This window comes from Patella vulgata, chromosome 1 (assembly GCF_932274485.2).
Source record: "Patella vulgata chromosome 1, xgPatVulg1.2, whole genome shotgun sequence".
NCBI classification, from domain to species: Eukaryota; Metazoa; Mollusca; class Gastropoda; family Patellidae; genus Patella; species Patella vulgata.
This window is the reverse complement of record NC_065879.2, coordinates 9,904,602-9,929,075: the sequence shown is the minus strand read 5'-3', so window position 1 is coordinate 9,929,075 and position 24,474 is coordinate 9,904,602. Positions and strand designations below refer to the sequence as shown.

The window sequence follows — 24,474 nt, the reverse complement described above, 5'->3', positions numbered from 1 at the left end:
CGCTAGCAAATTATTGAAATAAAATTGCACCATATGTTAGTCCCAAAATTACCTAGTTTGTGTCAAGTGGATGTTAAACCCATTTTCTCTGGGTTTTTTTTTTCTAGATCTGTATTGATTTTCATTACCAATAATTTTAGATACATGTACGTACATGTATACAAACTTGTTGTATAAAACTATTATATATCTATAAATAATCACCCTAGATGTTATTATCAACTTTCGTTGATGATGATGGATGTAATAATATACAATAAAATCTGCTCATATCAGTACAGTGTACATGTATATGTATATGTATACACAAAATAAATTTTTTGTTCAGAGCTCATTATTTAACCATGGCTTTAATTACATGATGTATATCCTATTACTGTATACAGATTCCCAACACAGAACTTGGCCAATTCACAAAGATTTCTCATTGTATTTGAATCATAGAAATTGTGCGTCATGCTCTATCATGCACTTTTATGACTTTAGAGTATTTGTGGCTGTAAATGGCAAGGAGTTGAATGTCCTACTTTTAAAGTGTTATGTCACCCTCAAAATTTTCTTCTTTTTTTTTTAAATCACAACTACATGTACCACCCTTAGAATTCAAGACCACTATTAAATAATAGTCTGTCACTCTTAAAATACTGATGAAAAATTAAAGGGGCATTAGGTAAGATTAGATAAATAGCTGACAGTTCTCGCTATATATAGTTGTTTAAAAAATAGATAACGAAAACAAAATATGCCGAAAATTTCAGTCAAATTGCTCCACGAACGGATATATTAGCTATTGAATTTTAGGCCTAGCCTCGATCATCATTACTAAAGTTGGTACGATAAAAAACTAAGTCTTGATTATCCATTTTGACGTTAAATCATCCATCACAAAACGTATTCAAATCCAGTAAATATCGCAGGCTAACGATGGCATCAAGAGTTGATTATGGTCTAATTAATAATTTAGATAACATTTCGGGCCTAAAGAAAGACCTGCAATAGGCAGATTTAGCTCTTGCATAATGTATGTTTAAGTAAAACAATAACTTCATATTGTTTTCTATTCTTGATTTTGAATTACATGTTATTCAGGCCAGGAGAAAAGCACACATTTTTAGGGCAATATTTAAAGATACATGCTAAAAAAAACATACATGTACCACCACCTCAGCATTTGAGTAGTTTAAGAAGGTTGTTGCATTGTGAATCTTAACTGTATAATAACTGTACCAACCAAACAACTCGCAACCCTCAAAACACATATCCTGGGAGAAAAGCCTGAATTTTTTAATCTCATGTTTACATGTTATTGTTTTTATTCTCATATTCACTAGCTTTTTTATTTTAAAGGGACAATAACACTCTTGCTGGCTTGACAGCTCCAGAAAATAAAAAATAGCCTTATTCTAAGTACTAGATGTGTTAGTGTCCTACCTGTTGTGTAAATTATCCATTAAATCCTACATGTATTTTACTTGTCCAGAGGGTTCAAAAATATTTTTAAATCCAAGTAACATTTGAAAAGCTTTACGTTAGGCTTTTCAAATGATTTAGTTGAATTTTTCCAATTTTTTAAATTAGGTGTGTTAAGATGAAATTTGTATCATCAATTTAATTGGAATATTGTAAAATAGTACAATTTGTTGACCAGAATAAAGATTGGGACATATTATTCAGTTACAAGAGTGGTATTGAGCCTTTAAAATATGTTAGCTTTTAGAGGTATTTAGTAACTGTTTTCGAAGAACTATAACACATACTTATGGAAAAACAGCAACTAATTAATTTGGGCGACATTTCAAAGAATATTTTCTCAACATTATCAAGCTAATGATAAGATTGGGAGAATACTTGTGGTGAAAAGTCACCCAATTAAATTAGTAGCTGTTTTTCCATAAAAGTATGTGTTATTTATAGTTTGAAATGAAATGAAATGGGGTTTAACATCCTACTGTTCTGCTCCAACTGTGCTAATGAAGACGGGCAACCGCCATACATTATGCTATGAGGGAAATTTTTCCTAGGCAGTGGCCCAATGGCCTATTCTTATATCAAATTCCGACTGCCAGGGATCTTTTATGTGCATGCCAATGTCTACACATCCCATCCGAATGACTAGACAGCAGTCCTTTTCAGGCTATAGTTCGAAGTAATTGTAAATATCATTAAAGAGAGAGAGAGAGAGATGGGGTTTAACGTCCACTCGACAAAAACTAGGTCATTTCGGGACTAATATATGGTTTAATTTTATTTCAATAATTCGCTTGCGCGTTGGGGTCTTTAGCAGTGGGAGGAAACCGGAGGACCCGGAGAAAACCCACGAGGTTGGACAGGCGACCCTACTCCTTGTCACGTACAACCGGGGATTCGAAAGTAAATACCATTAAAAGTTATCCTATTATAACATACATGTATCTGTTTGGAAATTAAATTAGAGTTAATTTATTTTTCATCATATGTGTATACATGTACATGTATGATTTAGTTCAAATTTCAGTTTCTCATTTTACCAAAAAACAATAGAAGTATGTGCAAATATGCAAGAGAAAGAAATGATCTTTTCTGAAATTTTTACCGTTAAGTTTAAAACAACAAATTGTATGATTTTAATTTACATGTTCTGTTAAAAAGGATGTTTATTATTATGATAGAAGGAATTATAAGACTTTAAGTTATATATAAACAAAGTAATAAATGCCAAGAATTTTCTCATGTTATTATAGTTTTAAATAATAAATAATAAAGCCTGCACAAACCATTTTAATTAAATGAATTATATATGTACTGCATGTAAATGTAGATTGTTAAATTAGAAATACATGTTTTAGATACAATCTCACACAATTTTACTTACAACTTACAATGAGAAAATTAGAATCTAACATTGTGACATGTACATGTATCTTATTCCTTCATTTGTATTACTCTCTTTTCGTGTAGTTATCTATTTTTGGTTTCAATTCAACATGAACATGTAAATACAGTATCACAAAATAAACAAACAAAAAGACATATCATAACATGTATATTAGACATAAACTAGAAAACAAATGGTCCAAAAACACATATATTTGACATATACTTGAAAACAAATGCTGAAAAAAAAAGAAAGAAAGAGAAGTTCATAAGTTATAGAGGAAATAAAAACCGTGTTTTGCTCAACATTGGCACTAAATTATTTAATATTTACTGTAGATAAAAAGGTACATATGTGGTTTAAAAATAGATAATGAAAATTTCATTTAAATTACTTTATAACTGTTTGAAGATGCACCATAGATAATTTTAAACAACAGTATTTGAAAATCGAGACTTACATGTAGTCTTGATTATCCATTTTATCATTAAGTTTTTTAAATCTCGTGGGTGTTCAAATCCCTTAAAAGTTCCAATTTCATATTTTTAAGTTCTATTTTCAAAATGTATTAAAATGAAGCCCTAAAATAGATGGTACATGTATCTATAAACAGTCCTACCTTGTTAAAGAATAATCCTATTAATTCTATAATTCACTATTACCGGTTGAGAAATTGGCAAAAATATCATTTTCAACTTCAAATTCAAACGTTTGAAGATAGCTATCCCATTGTGGGGCATAGGAAAACAAGGGAGGTAATTGTGTTATTATTTCCGGTGTGAAGATTTTTAAGTGTGAGAAAGATAACCTATGATCGTATAATAGTGAGTTGACAACCTATTGAGCAAAAGACATAGAAATAATTATGTTTTTGACTTTTTTTTAGAAAATATGAAATTGTAACTTTAAATCCCTACCATCCGATTGTCTAGCGAGCTAATTATTGGCTTGTCATGTGAATAAATGTTTAATTAAATAATTTCTAGAACATCTGAAGCCAGAAAAAAAAACCCAGCAATAGGCAGATTCAACTCTTAGTCTTAAATAATGGATCTTTCAGATTAAAAGAAAAAGACTCATTTGACATGAATATGTAAATACAGTATCAGAAAATAAACACCATAATAAAGACATACCATTTCAACTTGAAACCTATTGTTCCAACAAGACGAGGAGGAAGACCATAAGTAACAGAAAAGTAAGAAAATATACTGTATACTGTATTTTAGTCAACATGGAGACTGAGAATAAAGAAGAGAGGAGGTCAGGAGGCTGAGTTAATTGATTCAGAAGAGTATCAAATTGTCCAGAAACATACCTCATACATGTACCTGTATGTAGACATGTATAATTACCACTTTGATGACAACATTAGAAGAAATTAATGACCCATATAATGTACATTTTACTTCTTAATTAATGGTAATATATCATAACAGATTCAATCTTCTATAACTTATTAAATCATTTTAACTTTTCAATAGTCAATCTGTAAATAGGCCTACCTGTTAACCCAATGATGATTGTACAGGTAAACTGTAAATTGAATTTAACCTTATTGTATTGTGCCCACAAGCACATTTTCCCTCAAATTCTGATTAGAATAATCCAATAATGTACATCAGGCTGAGGGTTACATGTACATACATTTGTAGCTTAATTTAGGTGGGCCCAAGGGCTGCAACCTGAAAAGGACAGCCCCCCCGCCCAGCTAAAAAAAATCACAAAGTAACAATCATTAGGAGAAATGGTAGCAGACTGCTTACCCCGTCCTACATGTACATGTATTTTATCATCAAGGGGCTATCAATTCGTTTTCGTGTTTTTGTTTCAAGTTTAATAAACTTGTCAAGTCAACTGGAATCTAAATTCCATTGTTCTTGGAGATATGGTATGAACAAATTCCCTTTTAAATTTTCATACAATCCAATTCATTACATGGAGAGATAATTGTAAAAGTTATGTAGTAAGTAAGGTTGTAAAGTTGATGCAATGTACTGTGTGCGTAAACAGTATTCAAGAAATTGTATGAAACCATAATCAATCTCTATCACCTACAACACCCCATATTATTATTGATCATCCAATCAGTAATTTATCTCTCATAATTAATCAACAAAATAACAGTTAATAATATATGGATTTTATATATAGCACATACATCTAGTTCATATCAAAAAGCTATTCATGCAAGATTTAGAGAAAGAAAGAGTTGGCTGTTCTTGCTGTACATGTAAATACGGCAGTTTAAAAATGGATAATCGAAAATAAATACTGAAAAATTCAGGCAAATTACTTGATTCTGTTGAGCAAAATTATAAAAGAACACTTTTATCAGGTTTCAGACAGCGGATATAATTAAATTTGTATTATTTTTAATCCAAGTAAGAGTTTTAATTAATACATGAGAATAGAAAGCTATGTTTAACACTATTGATAGGTCTGTTATTGGCAGTCTCTGTGAGTGACGTCTAAATAATAATTGTTATAATATTTGAAGCCAGAATAACAGCCTGTACTAGACAGATTTAGCTCACTCACATGCCTATTTAACTTGATGTTTAAATCAAATTCAGAAAACATTACCACCATGACTTTAAGAGAAATCATTGATTTACATGAAGCTCTCTGACATGACTATTAAAGAAATCAGTGAGATTCCAACCAGACCAGATTCATCTCTTAACAGAATTATAAACATCTAACAACAATACAGATAAATCTACTTTCAATTTATAATATCATCTTTTATTATTTTAACACAAGCAAGTGGCAATAAATATTAATAAAATTTAGCAGATGGTACATAGGATTTTATTTCAGGAATTTCAAAGCATATTTTATCAAAATTCCTCTTATAAAGTCTAGTTTCAATTTTTAACATCATCATTTATTATCTTTGACACAAGGAAGTGGCAATAAATATAAATTAAATTTAGCAGCATAATGGTACATGTACATAGGATTCTATTTCAGGAATTGCAAAGCATATTTTATCAAAATTCCTCTTATAAATTCTAGTTTCAATTTTTAATATCATTATTTAGTATCTTTGACACAAGGAAGCGGCAATCAATATAAATAAAATTTAGCAGCATAATGGTACATAGCCGACATAGGATTTTATTTCAGGAATTGCAAAAAATATTTTATCAAAATTCCTCTTATAAATGAAACCAAAACTTTTGTTTACAAACTACACCTAGTTTGGCCAAAGTTCAAGGTAAATGCCTATTTAAAAGTACAGTGTACAACAAGGCAATAAATAAAAAATATCATAACAAACACATCCACCCTTTCATTTTAATAGCATAAACATATGTTTTATAATTAGCGGAGAATTGAATATATATATATATATAATAGAGCATTTTACATGTAGCCTACAGTGACCTACATTACAACCCAAAGCTTATCAATAATATATCATTTTACTAGTTTTATACAGGGCCAGCTTGTTAGAGACAGATAGAAACGATTGTATATACACCAAATAGATAGAATTAACAAGCCTTTCTTTATGTAATATCTCTCCCCCTATACGTGATTTTATGGAATAAACTGTGTAATTTACTGTTTTCATGATTACTGACACATATAACAACTATTTTGAAGATTTATTTTAACAATGGGGGTGATTCATGAAGTTGGCTTCTATATTTGTTAAGTTACTGTACTTTTGCCCTATACATGTTCATGCATTGCCAATAGTTCCAAGATACATGTACGTGTAGATTAGCAGTTAGAAAATATACAATATACATAGGAGCAGATAAAGGAATTTAGGGAGAGAGTACACCCCGTAGAAAAAACATTGTACAAAAGCTTACAAAAGAAATATAGTCTAGAGGGATAGAGAACTGGGAAGAGAAGGCAGTGCATTTGTTAAACTGCACAATATACATGTACATTGTCTTATACTCTGATGTGCATGTAGCTCTGTATACATTGTACATGTAGTCGTACCGGACTATTACTATTACAAAAGAGACGGGAGGGGGGAAGAGGGTTTGCGGTACCTGAATATCTTTATGCCTTCCACATGTTTTTTTTTAATTTTTAGCCAGCCCTCGTAACTGGTACAATAAATAAATCTTGTTTTGATTCCTTATTGCAATCACTGTGCACTCCCTGCCATATAAAACCACCCTGTCGTCTGCCCCTGTATCCCCCTGGTTCTGTATTGAATTGGCATAGTTTTGTGAGAAAAATGTTTCAAACTTCTACGATAATCACTGAATATATTAAAAGAATGATAACCGTGAGAAAATTGAAACTGAAACAATCCTTGATCATAATTTAAGACCTGGAGAAACTTATGACTGAAAGAATATAGGCCTACACCTTTACATGTAAGTAAGTACAAGATATCCAAACACACATGTATTGTTAACTTAATAAGGAGTGTAAGGAGAGACATTAACTTGTCATTGATCTGTTGTTAACAGATTAGTTTATTTGATGGGATTATGCGACCTCACACCACTATATAAAGTTTCTTCTTGTGATCACAAGTATATCAGAATTCAAACAATTATAGAGCTTGACAAAACTAGTACATCAATCTCTCCTTGTTAATCAACACTTAAAATCATCCCATAAGGATCAGTTCTGATTGATTTGTTCTACATTAGGAATGGAAAATACCATTATTTAACATTCATAAAAGCATTCAAACTCAAGAGACAAACAGGCTATTGCTTTACAATTATATTTTTGTATTACTTTTAAAGTTAGTTTAAAAACACCATTTTAATTACAAAGGTCAGACAGCAAAAATCATGAAAAAAGTTGACATGTGACTGTTGTGGCCAAAAGTTTACAACTGGTCATTCATGGGTTAACAACAGTATTCTAAGCTTAGATATTTATTTTAAAGTCTTTGATCCGCATTTGAGTGATTTTTAAAAGTTGAATCTCCAAAAGAAATATTCAAACAAAAATGGTTTGATAACTTCGATTCCTCTGTTTTCTTAATGAAATGTCAATCAATCAATCCAGTTAGGTTTTAATGTGCATTAACAAGCCCACAGTAAGGCGGACTTCCCCCGCCAAAATCCAAAAATTAACAGATGACACATATTAAATAATTGCACATTTATCTTTTTCAAAAGTATCGAGTAATGAAACTGATTATCTATGCTTAGTCTAAGCATAAAATCTTCAAGATCGAACTCAGTCTGAGCAGAAAATTCTCATCATCGAACTTGATATAATGAATCTATATTCAGAGTTTCATCACTCTCACACAATTAGAACCAAAGTTATTGAGTTCCCAAGTCTCAACCAATCAAATTGCTTATCTCTGCTTAGCCTTAATGAAAAATGGCATTCACCTACACCAATTTTGAACATTCTACCTCACTTAGAAGGAGAGTTATTGTGTTCCAAAGTCTCGACCAATCAGATTTTAGTCTCTACTTCGTTTAACCAGAAAATGTTCAGCATCAAACTTTGTTAAGGTATTGATGTAATGAAACTATACACAAAGTTTTACCACTATCACTCAATTAGAATCAAAGTTGTCAAGCTCTAAAGTCTCGACCAATCAAATTACTTATCGCTCTGCTTACCCTGAGCAGAAAATGCTCATTATCGAACTTAGTCAAGGTATTGATGAGATAAAACTATACACCAAGTTTCATCACTCTCACTTAATTAGAATCAAAGTTATTGTGTCCAAAAACATCAACCAATCAAATTGCTTATCTCTGCTTACCCTAAGCAGAAAATGCTCATCTTTGTGTCCCAAAAAGTGTGATGGACAAACAGACGGACGGACAGACCCATTTTTAACAGTCCTCTGCTTTCTTCAAAAGGCAGGGGGACAATAAGACATGAAAAGTTAAATATTGTCCAAAAAATACAAATGGCAACTTCAACCATTATGCCGTAATTTTAGCACAACATTATGTTATGCAGTTCAGCCTAGAAAAAACCTTCCTGATGTCGTCCTAGGTAATAGAATCTTTCTTGAATTTCATTCCCAACATGTCTGAACAGATAAGCATACAAAACTATATCAAATCTAAACTGAATTTGTCTTGAATATCATTTCCAACATGTGTAATAGATAAGCTTACAGATTCAAATTTAAAATTTGACTAGCACGAGAGAGAGGGCATTATATAATGTAGTGGTACATGTACATACAAATTGCTATCTTCTAAATATAACACAAATGTCATGTGTTATAGTGCTTTACAATACAGAGTCAAGTAGTTTGTATCATTTCTAGCCTCATAAAATGTTATCAACCGCAAGGGGTTGTGATATTATTTACAGATCATCATTGTAGTTCAGGTGAGTCAAAAGATAACATGTACATGTACTTTGTACCAGTAATCACAATAACAGGGCATCAAATCAAAATTAAAGAGGCATTGTTACTTTACTTTCGTAAGCATCAATGATCAACAAGAAAATAAAATAATTTTTCTTCCTTTCCGTTCCTAGCACCATTACAGCAGATTTCCAGTGATTTCTTTACGAGATATCGATGGTCTTTAATTCAGACTCCACGCTGTCACTGGCAGTCAAGTTTGGTAAGTCTTGCGGGTTCTACTCTAATGTATTGTGTATGAGAATCAATGTGGCATGCACACACAATGTACATGTACATGTATGTCCAATCCATGGCCATTTGTGTTCTTCAGTGGATTTAGCTATGGTTTCAGATGTTATCTGGCCATCTTAAACATACATTATGCAAGAGCTAAATCTGCCTATTGCAAGTCTTTCTTTAGGCTTCAGATGTTATATAAATTATTAATTAGACTTTTATTTACATGACAAGCTCAAAATCAACTCTGTAGACCCTTGGATGGCTTGGATTTACACAGTCGTCCATTTAAAATTAAATCAATAAATGGCAGGCCAAGCTAACGTTTACCGTTAGTCACTGACGTCACTACCGGAGACTGGTGAAGAAAGGCCTGACAAGCAAGGATACCATAGACATTGAGAATGTTACTGGAAAATCGAGAATATGTGGGTAGAGTTATCGTCTGTCAATAAATCTGCGATTCTTGTAGACGGTGTGGACACAGTTGATGCCTATTTCTAGTCCAAACTTCCAAAAGTGACAACTCTGTGCAGAATTTGACTGAAATTTTCAATATTTTCTTTTTTTAACATCTATTTTTGAATTATTATAGCAAGAATGGCCAACTCTTTATTAAACTCTTAAGTATCTTTAAATACACAAGCACAGTTGATTTTGAGTCAAGTATTTGTGAATACTTGCAGTTTGCATTCAATGCCCTTTGGTTAGCTCCACCTCTCCGACCATTAAAGTAATATGGACTTGACAATCAAGATGAATGTATGCCAAAATTGATTCAAATCTGTCAATCCATTTCCAAGATCAATTTGTTTATAAAGTCAAGACAGTTTTCTGAATGGTTTTCTTACGTCAGACAATTTCTTAACACAGATTACAAATGCTGATTGAGTGCAAAATATGTTGATCTACGTGTATTAGGTGGTTCTAGATTATTCTCAAAAACCAAAAATTAAATACAATTTTTTTTAAAGCAAACAATTATTCTCAAAATAACAAAAAATAAAATACATTTATTTTCCGGGAGTAAGAGCTCAGCACATTAAATATAATTATATCATAAATTGACAAAATGAAAATGGAAGTACATGTGCACTTACCAGGTACATGTACATGTACTTCAATATTGGTACATGTAATTCCATTTGCCTTTGTTTAAACATACATTATGCAATAGCTAAATCCGCCTATTGCAGGTCTTTCTTTATGCCTGAAATGTTATCTAAATTATCAATTAGACATTAATTAACTTTTCCAGACCATAATCAACTCTCGATGTCAACACTAGCCTGCCAGATTTATTGGATTATGATCCGATTTGCTGCTCAACTTTCATTTATGATTTAATCATGAAATGTATAATCAAGACAATGTTTTTTATCGTACTGACTTTAGTAATGATGATCAAGGCTAGGCCAAAATTTCAATCGCTTAATTCTTGGTTCATAGTGGATCAATTTGACTGAAATTTTTCAGCAAATTGCCTTTACATTATCTAGTTTTTAACTATTATAGTTTATAGTGAGAACTGCCAGCTCTTTATCTAATCTCCCATAATGTATCTTTAATAAACCTCTTGTTAGTATGAATTATTTTGCAATACATGAAGTGGATTTTTGGGGCTTACATGTACATATACCTGTAGTTGTTTAAAGCTACAATTTCATATTTTAAGTTATATTTTTTAAAATGTATTAAAATAGAGCCTTAAAATCGATGCTATGTACATGTATAACCAGTCCTACCTTGATAAAGAATATTCCTATTAATCCTATAATTCACTTTTGCCTGTTGAGAAATTGGCAAAAATATCATTTTCTACTTCAAATTCAAACATTTGAAGATAGCTATTCCATGGTAGGGAATAGAAAAACAAGGGAGGTAATTAAGAGGTAATTGTGTTATTATTTCCGGTGTGAAACATTTTTGAGAGTGAGAATGATAACTATGATCGTATGATAGTGAGTTGATAACCTATTGAGCAAAAGACATAGAAGTAATTATGTTTTGACTTTCTTTAAAATATGAAATTGTAGCTTTAACATTTATGATGTAATTGTAGATTTTCATGCAAAAGATTTTTTAAAATTTAAGTTTATTATCCCCATCAACAGTTTCAAATTTTTACACAAGTAATTATATTAAGATTCATCAAATTAGGAAGGATTAAAGTAGCTAAGTCTCTAACTCAATATCATCCAAAGTCATACACGTTGAGAATACGAATTATTTGTCAATTTAAATCAACATTGATGTTGTGATCTTACCAGGAAAAGACAGGCTTCTGATATCCAATATTTAAGACAAAATAAACATTTTACCATTGGTACACGAATCGTGTACCATAGTGCGTTTTAGCGCCATTTGCAACAAGTGACCAGAAAGAACGAGGCTAGACATATTCAACTGGAGAGCCTGCTCAATAGACTGGAATAACCAGACGCTAGAAATTGATATAGGGTTGAGACATAACTGATTTGAAATTAAGAGTCAAAACGGAAACAATTGAATGTAAATCAGTTTATATACAATGTACAATCAGATTACATTATTATATGCTTTGCGACCCATTTGGGTCAATTTTTAGGTCCCAAATATTAGCGATTTAGGTCCTTTAAATTTGTAGGCTCCAACCCATTTACAATTTACTTTTGATATACATATGTACATGCATCTTTACATTGTCAAGAAACTCTGTGATCAACTGATAAAGCAATACTGAACCCAGTCAGAAACCTACATGTAATGCTGATGCCTTACGCTAGAATAATTCACTCATTTTCTTCATGAAAAGGTGACATATATATATATATTATAGAATACATTATTAAATGTAATACATGCAAGTATTATTACAGTATTAATTTGGTTACTAACTGATACACTACAGTTACAGAATCTATATATTAGAGAATTGCTGAAAGGAATTTTTGTTTAAGTTGGCTAATTTTAAAGTCAGGAATATTTCTTGATGTATTGATGTTTATCTGCCTTATTATATAATCAACAGTATTTTCCAACTTGATTATAAGTTGGCAACCTTTCGGTTCAAATTCATCTGTAAAATCTGTGGAATGTAGCTGCAATATTTGTGAGCCATGATAATTCTTACTGGTATTCATGGTATTACCCATATTACTTCATGCGCAAGTAATATTAGGTTCAATTGCAAAATTTTCAACGCATATCATCACAGTTTGCATGGAAATAATTAATTATGTTACAAATCGTGACGAGTGGAACACTGAACTCTTACCGAACAGTTTTTCTGTATTTTCGAGCTAAAGTGAAATCATGTGCATATTCTAATTCTGGTTCGGCAGGTGTTGCAGTTACATGTAGATTTTATCAAATCATATAATTATGCGGTATGGTTTCATCTTTATTTCAATGGGAATTGGTTTATTATGCTTTAAGCTATGTGCAGTACAGTTTGGGGTTGGTTTAATTGAAAATTAAGGCAGTATAGGCCAGTAACATTTTTGTCATCAAATCATGACAAAACCTGCTCAAAGGTACATGTAGAACGATCCACTACTGCGGCTGGAGACAGGTGGAAGACATCATTAGTAGAACCATTGCATGAAATGGTGCTTAACAGAAAGTTTATTTGAGAATGTAACTTTTACCATTGCCAAAAAAAATGTCACAATACAAATATATATGTTAGTTTTGTGAATTCCTCCAATGAGAAGTGGTATTGGTGTTCTAGAAAGAGTGACTCAGTATATAAGCCTAAGCATAAACCTGATACCAAGCTTGTCTGCGATATCACTTATGTGGAAGCAGACGTTAAACACCAAGAACTACTACTACTACTGATACCAAGCCTGAACATACATGTACATAAGGGACATGTCATAGACATTGTCATGATGATACACATAAACATGTATATAGCTAAATCGTGCAATAGTTTGGACCTCATCAAAGTGAATAAAATGGACCAAGATCAATTTCGTTGTTTCATAAAATAATAACGCCTTACTTTTCTGCACCAAATAGACTAATAAGACGAGCATGGAATTTTGCCCACACAGCGGAAGTATGGCATACTCTTTACACATATTTTGAATTCCACATTTCAAGGGTTCTTTTACTTGCAAGCCAACGTTAACATGTACACAGGACCTTGCTTTTCTCAGATTCTGTCCAAATCCAACGTCATTTAATAGACACATATAATACCTTAATTAAATTATAGCCCACCCATGTTTGTGAAGTGACCCAACCCAACCCAACCAAATTTATACAAACAAAACTTTCAAACTTGGATGTGACCATTTGTATTTTAGTTAATTATATATAGATCTGTAAATAAATATGTTCTAAATAATGTTTGGGTTGTACACTGACATGGGCCTAATATAGGCTATACTATTCACCACTAGACTAGCCTCTAGGCCTAACCCATCAAATAAGGACACTGTCAGTTAGAGAAGAAAGTAGAACGAAACTAAAATAATTATTACAAAATCGTTTGTTTACACTTGTGTCGTACAACTAATTTGGGCGTGATGCTAATAAGTAATCAATGAAAAGTCGACCACCGCTTAATTGGCTAATTAATTAATTCCGACTTCACAATATCAATACATGTACATCACACCCTTTTGCACACCCATTCTAAATTTGGATAACTAACCTGAAAATAGGAGGTACCGCTTTCCGACGCCATCTTGGATTATGCTTTTCGGCTCAACGAAAGAAACCGTCGAATTATTTAACTCAGAAGTACTTTATGACTTCATTCGCTAAATCCTCAAAAGGAAAGCATCCTTAATTATCCCAGTACCAATGTGTTTCCCCTGTTGTTACTGTAATTAATCGGTCGAATAATCTTTATTTTCTCTTGGGAGACTGACCTACAGTGCGCTGACATTAATAGGTCACGTGCCAACATCAAGCCAATTGTCTGCTATGTAACAAACCCACACGCGACAAAGCCTTGATTCAAATTAGGACACTATTCATTGGCTCCATTTTTTAGTGTAAATATTAATCACAAATTTTACAATTTTAAGAACGTAACGAAATAAACAAGTTTGAAATCAATAACACTAGTTTGGATATTGGAATTTCCTAAAAGTTTTAAAATTTGAGAATTAGAATATCAAATGTTGCCCGAAAAATTTTGGATGATGGTTTTAAAAGGAAAATATGGACCGCGATCAATTTCGTTATTTCATAAAATAATAAGTGCACTAAATTTAACAAACGTCAAAAATGTCAACAAATAAAAACCGCGGGAAGTAATCGCTGGATGCATGTCAGATCATTTTCCGAGATCGTTGAATATTTTTATATTTGTGCCCTTTGACATCTAAAGCCGCATGCAATGTGTGGAAGAACGGCGTGGTACGAATTTATATTATAATGTGTTAATTTGTTTTTATGGTAGATTTTCACTTTTCTAAGCGGAGGTGATGTCGGTACTTTTTAACAGTTCGTGACCTAATTAAGGTTGACCTACTCTACCAAATATTTAAAAGTAAACACGCTGACGTGTTCAAGAAGTTTATGATTTTGTCAATACATCAGTTATTATTATATGTTCATGAAAAATTGACAACCTTCATTACTGATTTTCCAACATGGTTTCCTCTTGTCTTGTCATTGTGCAGAAAGTGGAACGCCGAACGGAAAGCGGAGGGGGGGGGGGGCTGCCAAGGACAAGGAAAAGTATCTATCTAGTTGTTAGGATGGGACAAAAAACGAAGCACCATGTATTGTATCCCAGCACGAAATCAAAATAAGAAAAGGCAAAATGCTAGTCTCAATATGCTTAGAAGTTAAACCCCATTGTCATGCACTACACATGACAGTTAAAGCTACAATTTAATATTTTTAAGTTATATTTTTAAAATGTATTAAAATAAAGCCTTAAAATCGATGCTAATTGGTATGTATATACAGTTCTACCTTGATAAAGAATAATTCTATTAATCCTATAATTCACTATTGCCAGTTGAGAAATTGTCAAAAATATCATTTTCAACTTCAAATTCAAACGTTTGAAGATAGCTATTCCATGGTAGGGAATAGAAAAACAAGGGAGGTAACCGAGGTAATTGTGTTATTATTTCCGGTGTGAAACAGTTTTGAGTGTGAGAATGATAACTATGATCGTATAATAGTGAGTTGACAACCTATTGAGCAAAAGACATAGAAATAATTATGTTTTGACTTTCTTAGAATATATGAAATTCTCGCTTTAACATAACTCACTGGATGAACTGGTATTAAACCAGCTTTGACACAAGGTAGCACAGCAAGGATGTTTTCCCCCTACATACACTGTAACCCGGGCATCATTTTCATCTTGTGTATCTAGCACTAATTTCTTTCACATTCGTTTAATATCAATGCTTTGTTTAAAAAATCGTTTAAAATCACCAAGAATCTGACCATTCAATTTTGAGTGTTTAATTTCTTGACAAGTTAAAAAATAAACATCCCCATTGATTAATGATGTATAAGGATGGATTTTTGAACAGTGGTCAGGAAATTAAATACTTGTAAATTAGACACTCATTATAAAAATTAATCAGCCAACTTTAAACTGGACACAAGTACAAATTAGATGATTTTTGGTGATTTTAAACGATTTTTACAAATTTATAAACAAAGATTTGATATTAAACGAATGTGAAAAAAAAAGTATTGCTAGATACACAAGATTAAATGATACCCAGGTTTCTGCCCATGATATTTTATATACAATTTTGATAGTTCTAGAATTATGTGATCGAGCAATCATGCTAGTTTAGTTAAAATCATGTCTTTTGATTAGTGCATGTTGATTTTGAAAATTCTTTCACCTCTTTTTTTTTAAATTTTGTTTCTTTATATGAAATGAAGTCAGGTTTAGCATCCTACTGTTCTGCTCCGAACTAGGCCAATGAAGACGGGCATACGCCATGCAGTGTGCTGTGAGGGAAATTTTGTCCGGACAGCGGCACTACAGTCTACTCTTATATCGAATTCCAAATGTCAAGGGATCTTTTACGTGCATGCCATTGTGTACACAGGACCTTGTTTTTTGGCCCATCCGAACAACCAGACAAGGACAGCTTTCTGGCCCTAAGTCCTGCATCACTAATAAGGGGGAAACAGCGGATAATCTAGATGAACTTTCTCGGCCAATGCAAGGATCAAACACCCAATCTCCGGGCTAGCGAGCCAGTGTCTTACCCACTTAGCCACGGTCCCCCCCCCCCCTGTTTCTTTATGAAAATTTGCAAGGTTTTAGCCACTGTGACCCCCTTGTTTCTTTATGAAAATTTGCAAGGTTTTAAACAGTTTCTGTGAAAAAGCACTAGATGAAATGAAATGAATGTGGTTTAAAATCCTACTTCCTACTGTTCTGCTTTGACGGGGCTAATGAAGATGGGCATGTACACCATACAGTATGGTATGAGGGAAATTTTGCGGCGTTACAGTCTACTCTTATTATATTAAATTCCAACTGCCAAGGGATCTTTTACATCGTAGTTAACTAATTATATGCTGATATTACTATGAAATGTAGCTAATATAAGACTATCATTTTATTTGTGGCAGTGTTATTGGCACACGAATCAGCAGTGAATATTCGCTAGGCCACGACAATCACTGATAAGGATGACATGGATGCGACTTAATGAGACCCAAATATTAACTTTTTTCCTCCGACAAATTAAATTCTAAAACATTTTTTTTAAGTATTAGAAAAATAAATAAAGACATTTGACGTATTTGTAGGTAAAAATTATTTCCTATTTAGTGTAAATGGGTATTAACCTGAGTAAAAGGCTCCATTCCGCCCGAACCAGTAAGGTCTTATGTAAACAATGCAAGCGCCATTGAGCCAATGATTGACGCCGCATGATGAGACGTCACATGTTAAAGGTAGTCATCTTTTACAGAGATATTAGAAGACTTTCGTAATGCTCTGTGAAACAGATTGTGTTAGTGGCTGTAACAATAATTCATCCAACTTTTGAAAATTTTCTTTTTAATATTTTATTTCAGTACCCTAGCACCTGATGATATTTGTGACTCGACATGTTACAAGTCAAAAGATGGTAAACTCCGAAAACCATCATGGAGAGATGCTCCTGGTGGTAAAAAATATTACCCATCCCATAATATTGCACCTGGATCACACACGTAAGTCTGTATTTTCTGTTTTAGATTGGACCAGTTGTGTTTTTTGAACAACATAAAGCAATATGAATAAACAAAATACGGTAATCAGGAATTTTCACAATAACCAGTTCCATTCCTTTTGACATCAAATAGTGCATAGTTACACTGAGCCTTTATTATAGCCCTAGCTGGGGTCTAATTCACAAGGGGGGGTTGGTTGGCCGAATGGTTAATGCGTGCGCATTGTATCAGAAGGTCTGTCATTGAGTCAACTGTCGTGACAAGGAGTACGGTCGCCTGTTCAACCTCGTGGGTTTTCTCTGGGTACTTCGGTTTCGACCCACTGCTAAAGACTCCTACGTGCAAGCGAATTATTGAAATAAAATTGAACCATATGTTAGTCTCAAAATAACCTAGTTTAGTTAGTGTTATACTCTCTCTCTCTCTCTCTCTCTCTCTCTCTCTCTCTCTTTCTCTCTCTCTCATTCACAAAAACCAAAATATTTTATTGATGCAGCTCTTTCTTTGGTTGAGAGTTAAAGACATAATATTCTAATACAAATTTTAGCTCTTGGCCAAAGCAAGGGCATGTCTAAGCATGGTATACTAGTATAGTAAAAGTTCCAATATATGAGATACATGTAAGGGTCTTGCCACGAGTATGTAATTGGTGGACTGCAACATCGGCATAAAGTTGAAGTGTATATTTCATTGTGACATCAAGTTATGTACTTTTAATACAGATTAAAGTTACAGGATGCCCAAATAACAAAGTTTTGCTTATGTTTTTAGACCTGTCATGCTGTCAAGGCAACATTTCCCATCTGCGGAGTTCGAGGATGGAGTTGAAAGAGTTATTCAACCAATGAAGTGGGGACTGGTTCCTACCTGGCATAAAGGAGATCCTTATAAACTAGAGTATGAAACAAACAACTGCAGGGCAGAAGGAATGTTAACAAAGAGAACTTATAAAATACCATTAGAGAAAGGAAGAAGATGTGTTATTTTAGCAGATGGGTAAGTGAAATGAGGGCATTTCACTTGATACAAACTAGGTCGTTTCGGGACTAACATATAGTTTAATTTTATTTTAATAATTCGCTTGCGCGTAGGGGTCTTTAGCAGTGGGAGGAAACCGGAGGACCCGGAGAAAACCCATGAGGTTGGACAGGCGACCCCACTCCTTGTCACTTACAACCAGGGGAATTAAAACAACGCCAGTTGACTCAATGACAGACCTTATGATACAATGAGCACGAGCTAACCATTTGGCCATGCCCCCCCCCCCTGGAAATAAGGCTAAGGCAATCAGTAATATACATACTATGTTATTAATTCAAAGTTTTTATTTGAAAAAAGGTCTGCACACTGAAAAAATGTGTGTTCGCTTAAAAAATGTGTGTTCGCTAAAAAAATGTTTACAATTGAAAAAATGAAATTAAAATGTGTCAAAATGAAAATTTATTTTTGTGTTGTAGGTTTTTTGAATGGAAAAGAACAAAAGAAAGTAAACAGCCTTATTTTATATATTTTCCCAATGATGGTCATAAAGAGGGCAAATCAGAAATAAAATCTGAAATTAACATCAAAAAGGAAAATCAGGAAGGGGAGGACCCGAAAGTAAAAGTAGAACTTGGTGATGTAAAGGTTGAAACAAGTGATATAAAATTAGAACCAGCAGAAAATAGCGAGGAGGTTAAACCCGAACTAAGTGGCATTAAAGTTGAAACCACAGACATAAAAATAGAACCAAGTGACATAAAAGTTGAAACCAGTGACATAAAATTGAAATCGGCAGAAAATAATAATGTTAAACCTATTAATAAATCTGCAACTTCGAAACTTAAAGATTTAGAGAGAAGTGCTGAACATAAAGGTGCTTTTAAAGTTACTCATCTATTTAAATTTTCTTATTTAGGTCTAATACACGAACACCTGTTGTGTGAAATATATATGCTGTAGCAGTAAATAATGTACCATACTACATGTAGTTCTGTTTGGCTACAGTATTTTTTGTGGTACAAGAAATCTGAACTTTGAGGCCTCTACGTGTAGATCAATGTGTAGTGTTGATGTTCTATCTCTGACTGTATTTATGATATAGCCTATCTTTGACTGTAGTGTTGATGATATATCGCTGACTGTAGTGTTGATGCTATATCTCTGACTGTATTTATGATATATCTTTGACTGTAATATTGATGATATATCTTTGACTGTAGTATTGATGATATATCTTTGACTGTAATGTTTATGCTATGTCTTTGACTGTAGTATTTATGTTAAATCTTTGACTGTAGTATTGATGTTATATTTTTGACTGTAGTATTGATGCTATATCTTTGAGTCTAGTATTGATGCTCTATCTTTGATTGTAGTATCTATATCTTTGGTCTTTGACTGTAGTATTTATGTCTTACTGTAGTAATTAATGATATATCTTTGTTTTGTAGAAGAAAAGAAATCAACTTTATTAACAGTAGCAGGTGTGTTTGAGGTTTGGAAACCTCCCGATGTAAGTAACATGTCAAAATCTGGCTAATGATTTACATGTGGAAATCCTTTAACTGCTCTCCATACATAATGATTGTTTTTGTATAGTATAACCCTAACGTCTCCCTGAAATATTAGAAGTTTTGGGGTTGGTTTATTAATAGCGCTTCGGAATTGATTAAAATTAATAGCAGTGACCTTAAGTTGATAGTGGATTTGCAAGAAATTAGCTAATATTTTACATTTAATACTACTGTGTCTCAACTTTTTTTGTGGGGGGTTGGATGGCCAAATGGTTAGCGCAAGCGCGCTGTATCATAAAAACTGTCATTGAGTCAACTGGCATGGTTTTGATTCCCCGGTTGTACGTGACACAGAGTAGGGTTGTCTGTCCAGCCTCATGGGTTTTTCTCCCACTGCTAAAGACCCCTACGCGCAAGCGAATTATGGAAATAACATTGAACCATATGTTAGTCCCGAAATGACTCTGTAGAGTAGTAATATTACAATTGAAAGAGAATAATGGATGTTTTTATATTGACAGGGATCAGATGAATTATATTCGTATAGTATAATAACAGTTGATTCATCACCTGCTATGGCATGGATTCATCATAGAATGCCGGTAAATAATAAATTTCTATAGATCATATCAGGAGTCACAATAGGAATGATCTTGCTGCAGTTAGATGTAACACATTTTTATATGCCCACATTTTTATTTGTCTTCGTCCCTTTCCCCTGTCCATCCAGACGTCCACAATTTGTTTGTGGACAGTCTATGGGTCACAATTTTTAACTGATTTTGACGAAACTGGAAATGTTGGTTTTATCTTCAAAAGATCTCAGTTCCTTTTGATGTTGTCTTGTATCGAGCAGTAATTTCCCAGATTATGACCCCTGATTGTACGAAAAATTGCGATTTTAGCCTGTGGACCCTCTAGAGGTCACAATTTTTATCCAATTTTAAAAATCGTTTATGTATATCATCGTTACACCCTGATGATGGTTGAGTTCGAAATTCGAAAAATGGGACCAAAACTTCCCAACAAAATGGCCGCTCCTTGAACGCAAATGGTGTAAATAGTGATGAAACTTAAAATATATGTTTATATCCCAAAGATGTCAGTTCCTTTCGATATTCGCACGTTTCTGTCGTAAGCCCTAACACCCAGAATTTGACTGAACAGAGTAAATGCAGATGTAGACCTCAGATATTTGTAAATTGTCCCAAAGGGTCTGCGAGTAGGAAATGTTGGAAACCACAGATCTGATGCATAAGTCTTGTTATTCTTGATTGTTCTTTCATCCAAGGGGTTCGGGTCGTTTGCTAAGCCTTGTGAATTTATTTCACATTTTCACTGCCAGTACACACAAGAAAGAATTACCATGAGTTATTCCTGAGATCACCCAGCTATAATTTGCTTCATCCCATTTCCATTGTCATTCCATCCTTGGATCAAGTCATAAATTTAGCCTCTTTAGTGTAGGTGTTTTCATATTATTTATATATTATGTATTTACAGGCTATATTAACAAATGATGCTGAAATAGAAGAATGGTTGGATTTTGGTAATGTTCCTCTTAGCAAGGTTAGAATGATTATAATTATGTTACAATATTTATATGTAAAAATTAGGGCTGCAACGATACGCTAACCTCACAGTACGATGCATATCACAGTTTTTTTTCTTTCCAAGTTTAGTTAAAAAATAAAAACAAATAAAGTTATCTGTATAATGAAATGATATGTATTATATTTTAGGCGAGTAAGTTAATTCGACCAACAGATTGTTTAACAATGCATCCTGTATCCTCTATAGTAAATAACTCGAGAAATAAATCACCTGAGTGTGTGAAAAAAATAGACCCACAGTAAGTAATAGATACTTTTAGATACATGTAAATTAAATCATCCTTATATCAGTTACACTATTTATTATTGTGCGCCTACACAATGTGGTTCAAAACATAGTGTTAAAGGGAAATAAATCCAGGTAAGCCAATATAATTTGTCATAAATCACCTTTCAAAGTACTTGATGAATATGCAGTTTAAGCTCTCGTATTTGTATTCTTTTATCTCTCCGGGGATGTTCGATTCACAGTCCAGAACGTCCAGAATTGACAGAATTGCAATCGAGTAAGGCGGAATTCGGTTCTGTCACAGTTCTGTCGGTCCCGACAACGGAGGTGGTGTGAGTAGAATCGTGACGTAATTAAAATGTATCAGCTGCATGGTTGGTTGAGATATATACTGATTCAGTCGACGCATGCGTTGTAGCCCGAAATACACCATTTCACTCGATTGTCACTATTTTTGGGATTGAGAGAATTCAATTCCGGAACCTTCAATCGAGTACCCCCTCTATAATGTCGCTTACTGTAAACTATGGAAACCTGTTATGACCCCTTTGCAATCTTGATTTTTTCGCTGGCATATTATGGCCATATCCACAGTTAGTTATAAAATATTTAACATCCAATGATTCTTTATTTTACCCCTGCCTACAATAATTTTACTTTCTTTTGAATGTATTTTGATAAAATTCAGCATATATCTTTCTAACAATCTCTGTCCTGAGTCTCAACATCGATGTTATCTGATCGATTAATGTGGCTTTTGGAAATACACAGAATGTCCTATTCCTATCTTTCCCATGTCAAACTTCAATTCATTAAATACAGCACTTAAAACCAAAGCATTATCTGGGGGGTTTATGTGAAGGGTCATTAGCAGTATTTCTGCATGAGTTATTTGTCATGTTTTCAGGAAACCAAAGAAATCTGCTGGCAGTAATTTTATGATGAATTGGTTGGGGAAAGGAAAACAAGAAAAAGATGCAGAGACGACAGAGTCTCCTTCAAAACGCTTTAAATCACAATAATGATCATCACATTGTCCGTTGTGAAATAACTAGAATGTTTTAGTGATAAAGGTGTTAACGGTACTGTTAATGTGTTTAGAGGTTGAGTACAACTTACTTATTTAAGGTAGATAGCAAATTAAGAACAGAAACATTCTGTAGACGATAAATATTAACTAATTTTACATACAGCTTCTGGCAGAAACACATCAGACTACAAACTTTATTTTCTGTTATCATGATTGTTACAGTAATTCTTTATTAAGTATATAATAATTGATATAAAACTATATTTTATAAAACTGTTTATTTTTATATTATCTAGTCTAAATAAAACTATTATCTTTAAAGGGCATTTAGTTAAAGTAGCCAAGTCTCTAACTCAACATCATCAAAAATCTTCGACATTGAAAACACAAATTATTTGTCAATTCAAATCAACATGGGCTTCTGATATCGGATATTCAAGACAAAATAAACATTTTACCATTGGTACACGAATCGTGTACCATAATGCGTTTCAGCGCCATTTGGAACAAGGGACTCAAAGAACAGAGCTAGATATATTTTACAAGTCATGTCAAATGGTGACGCTATATTCTTATCTCGAGAGCATGCGCAATAAATACTATCGGTGTAGACTGGAAAAACCAGATGCTAAAGATTGCCATTCACATAAGACTTCTGGCGTATTTCGCCGAACATAACTGATTAGAAATTACAGTAAAAATAGAAACGATTGAATGTAAATGAGTTTATATACATTCATATTACATTATTATATGCGTTGCGACCCATTTTTGTCAATTTCTAGGTCCCAAATATTAGTGATTTAGCTCCTTTAAAGCGATATATATAATAACAGACCAAGAGACCGCTTTGTATGATAATGGTGAGAGTAACCTCATTGAAACATTGCAGTTAATAAACCTAGTGAATGTTATCCATAAAGCTGTCTGTTATTATAAATAAAACTACCAATATAATAATGGTCTGAATCAAGTTACCATATTGTATCCTTCAAGAAAGTACTGATTCATTAGTTTTCTTTTTTTTAGCCCATTCGATTTTCCTATTTATTAACAGTAAAGTAAAAAGCCCACATTTTGTTATTGGAGAGATTTTGAATCTCTTTCAAACTAAATATTGTCAATGTTGGATTTCTTGTAAATTTTGCGCCATTTGGCATTCTATGCAAATGATACAAACAAGCCAGTACCAAATTGGTGCACCTCTTTATGACACAATTGAGTCAAAGCTGGAGGATTATCTACCTTGGTTTGTTTTTTTAATTAAATGCTAAAAGATCAAATTGAATAAATCTTTGTGAAGATTAAGCCATGAGAAAATGACAGATTGTCTCAAAATACAAATGACTAATTTTAATTTGGTGAAACACTGAATTTACAAATCGAGAAAACTTAAAATTGGTTATTGTTCTTGGGCTAATGTAAACGGGCATATTCCATACTGTGTACTATTAGGACAATTTTGCCTGGACCTCGGTCTTATATTCAATCCAAATGAGTAGATGCTGTTCCGAGAAAGACTTAAAATTGGGTATTGTTC

The 24,474-nt window shown here is 33.0% G+C and overlaps 2 protein-coding genes across 4 annotated transcripts in view; one reads left to right on the top strand and one right to left on the bottom strand.

Moving 5' to 3' along the window:
* LOC126822210 (serine/threonine-protein kinase N2) overlaps positions 1–14,308 on the bottom strand; it is a 43,545-nt gene extending 29,237 nt beyond the window's left edge. Inside the window, exon 1 of the mRNA XM_050550958.2 lies at positions 14,062–14,308. Within this exon, the coding sequence (XP_050406915.1) occupies positions 14,062–14,094 (33 nt within the window). The 5' untranslated portion in view covers positions 14,095–14,308. The remainder of the gene's footprint in view (positions 1–14,061) is intronic.
* LOC126822289 (abasic site processing protein HMCES) lies at positions 9,037–23,936 on the top strand. Of its 3 annotated transcripts, XM_050551095.2 has the most exons (10): positions 9,037–9,157; positions 9,311–9,399; positions 17,430–17,567; positions 18,339–18,563; positions 19,025–19,422; positions 20,000–20,061; positions 20,584–20,664; positions 21,566–21,631; positions 21,805–21,914; positions 22,812–23,936. In XM_050551095.2, the coding sequence occupies exons 4-10, from the start codon at positions 18,346–18,348 to the stop codon at positions 22,924–22,926; spliced, it is 1,050 nt and encodes a 349-aa protein (XP_050407052.1). In that variant the 5' UTR covers positions 9,037–9,157; positions 9,311–9,399; positions 17,430–17,567; positions 18,339–18,345; the 3' UTR covers positions 22,927–23,936. The 3 variants fall into 3 exon arrangements, with proteins under 3 accessions (XP_050407052.1, XP_050407059.1, XP_050407043.1); XM_050551102.2 differs by lacking the exon at positions 9,311–9,399 and having other exon boundaries at positions 9,075–9,157; XM_050551086.2 differs by lacking the exons at positions 9,037–9,157; positions 9,311–9,399 and adding an exon at positions 14,637–14,774.
* The last annotated feature ends 538 nt before the right edge of the window (positions 23,937–24,474 follow it).

What these genes read in the sequence shown, in the direction of transcription:
- LOC126822289 (XM_050551086.2), top strand. Translation starts at nt 14,755, where the DNA reads ATGTGTGGAAGAACGGCGTG. An exon ending in GAGAAGTGCTGAACATAAAG is followed by an intron (nt 19,423 to 19,999) that starts GTGCTTTTAAAG and finishes TTTGTTTTGTAG; the next exon opens with AAGAAAAGAAATCAACTTTA. An exon ending in GTGAAAAAAATAGACCCACA is followed by an intron (nt 21,915 to 22,811) that starts GTAAGTAATAGA and finishes TCATGTTTTCAG; the next exon opens with GAAACCAAAGAAATCTGCTG.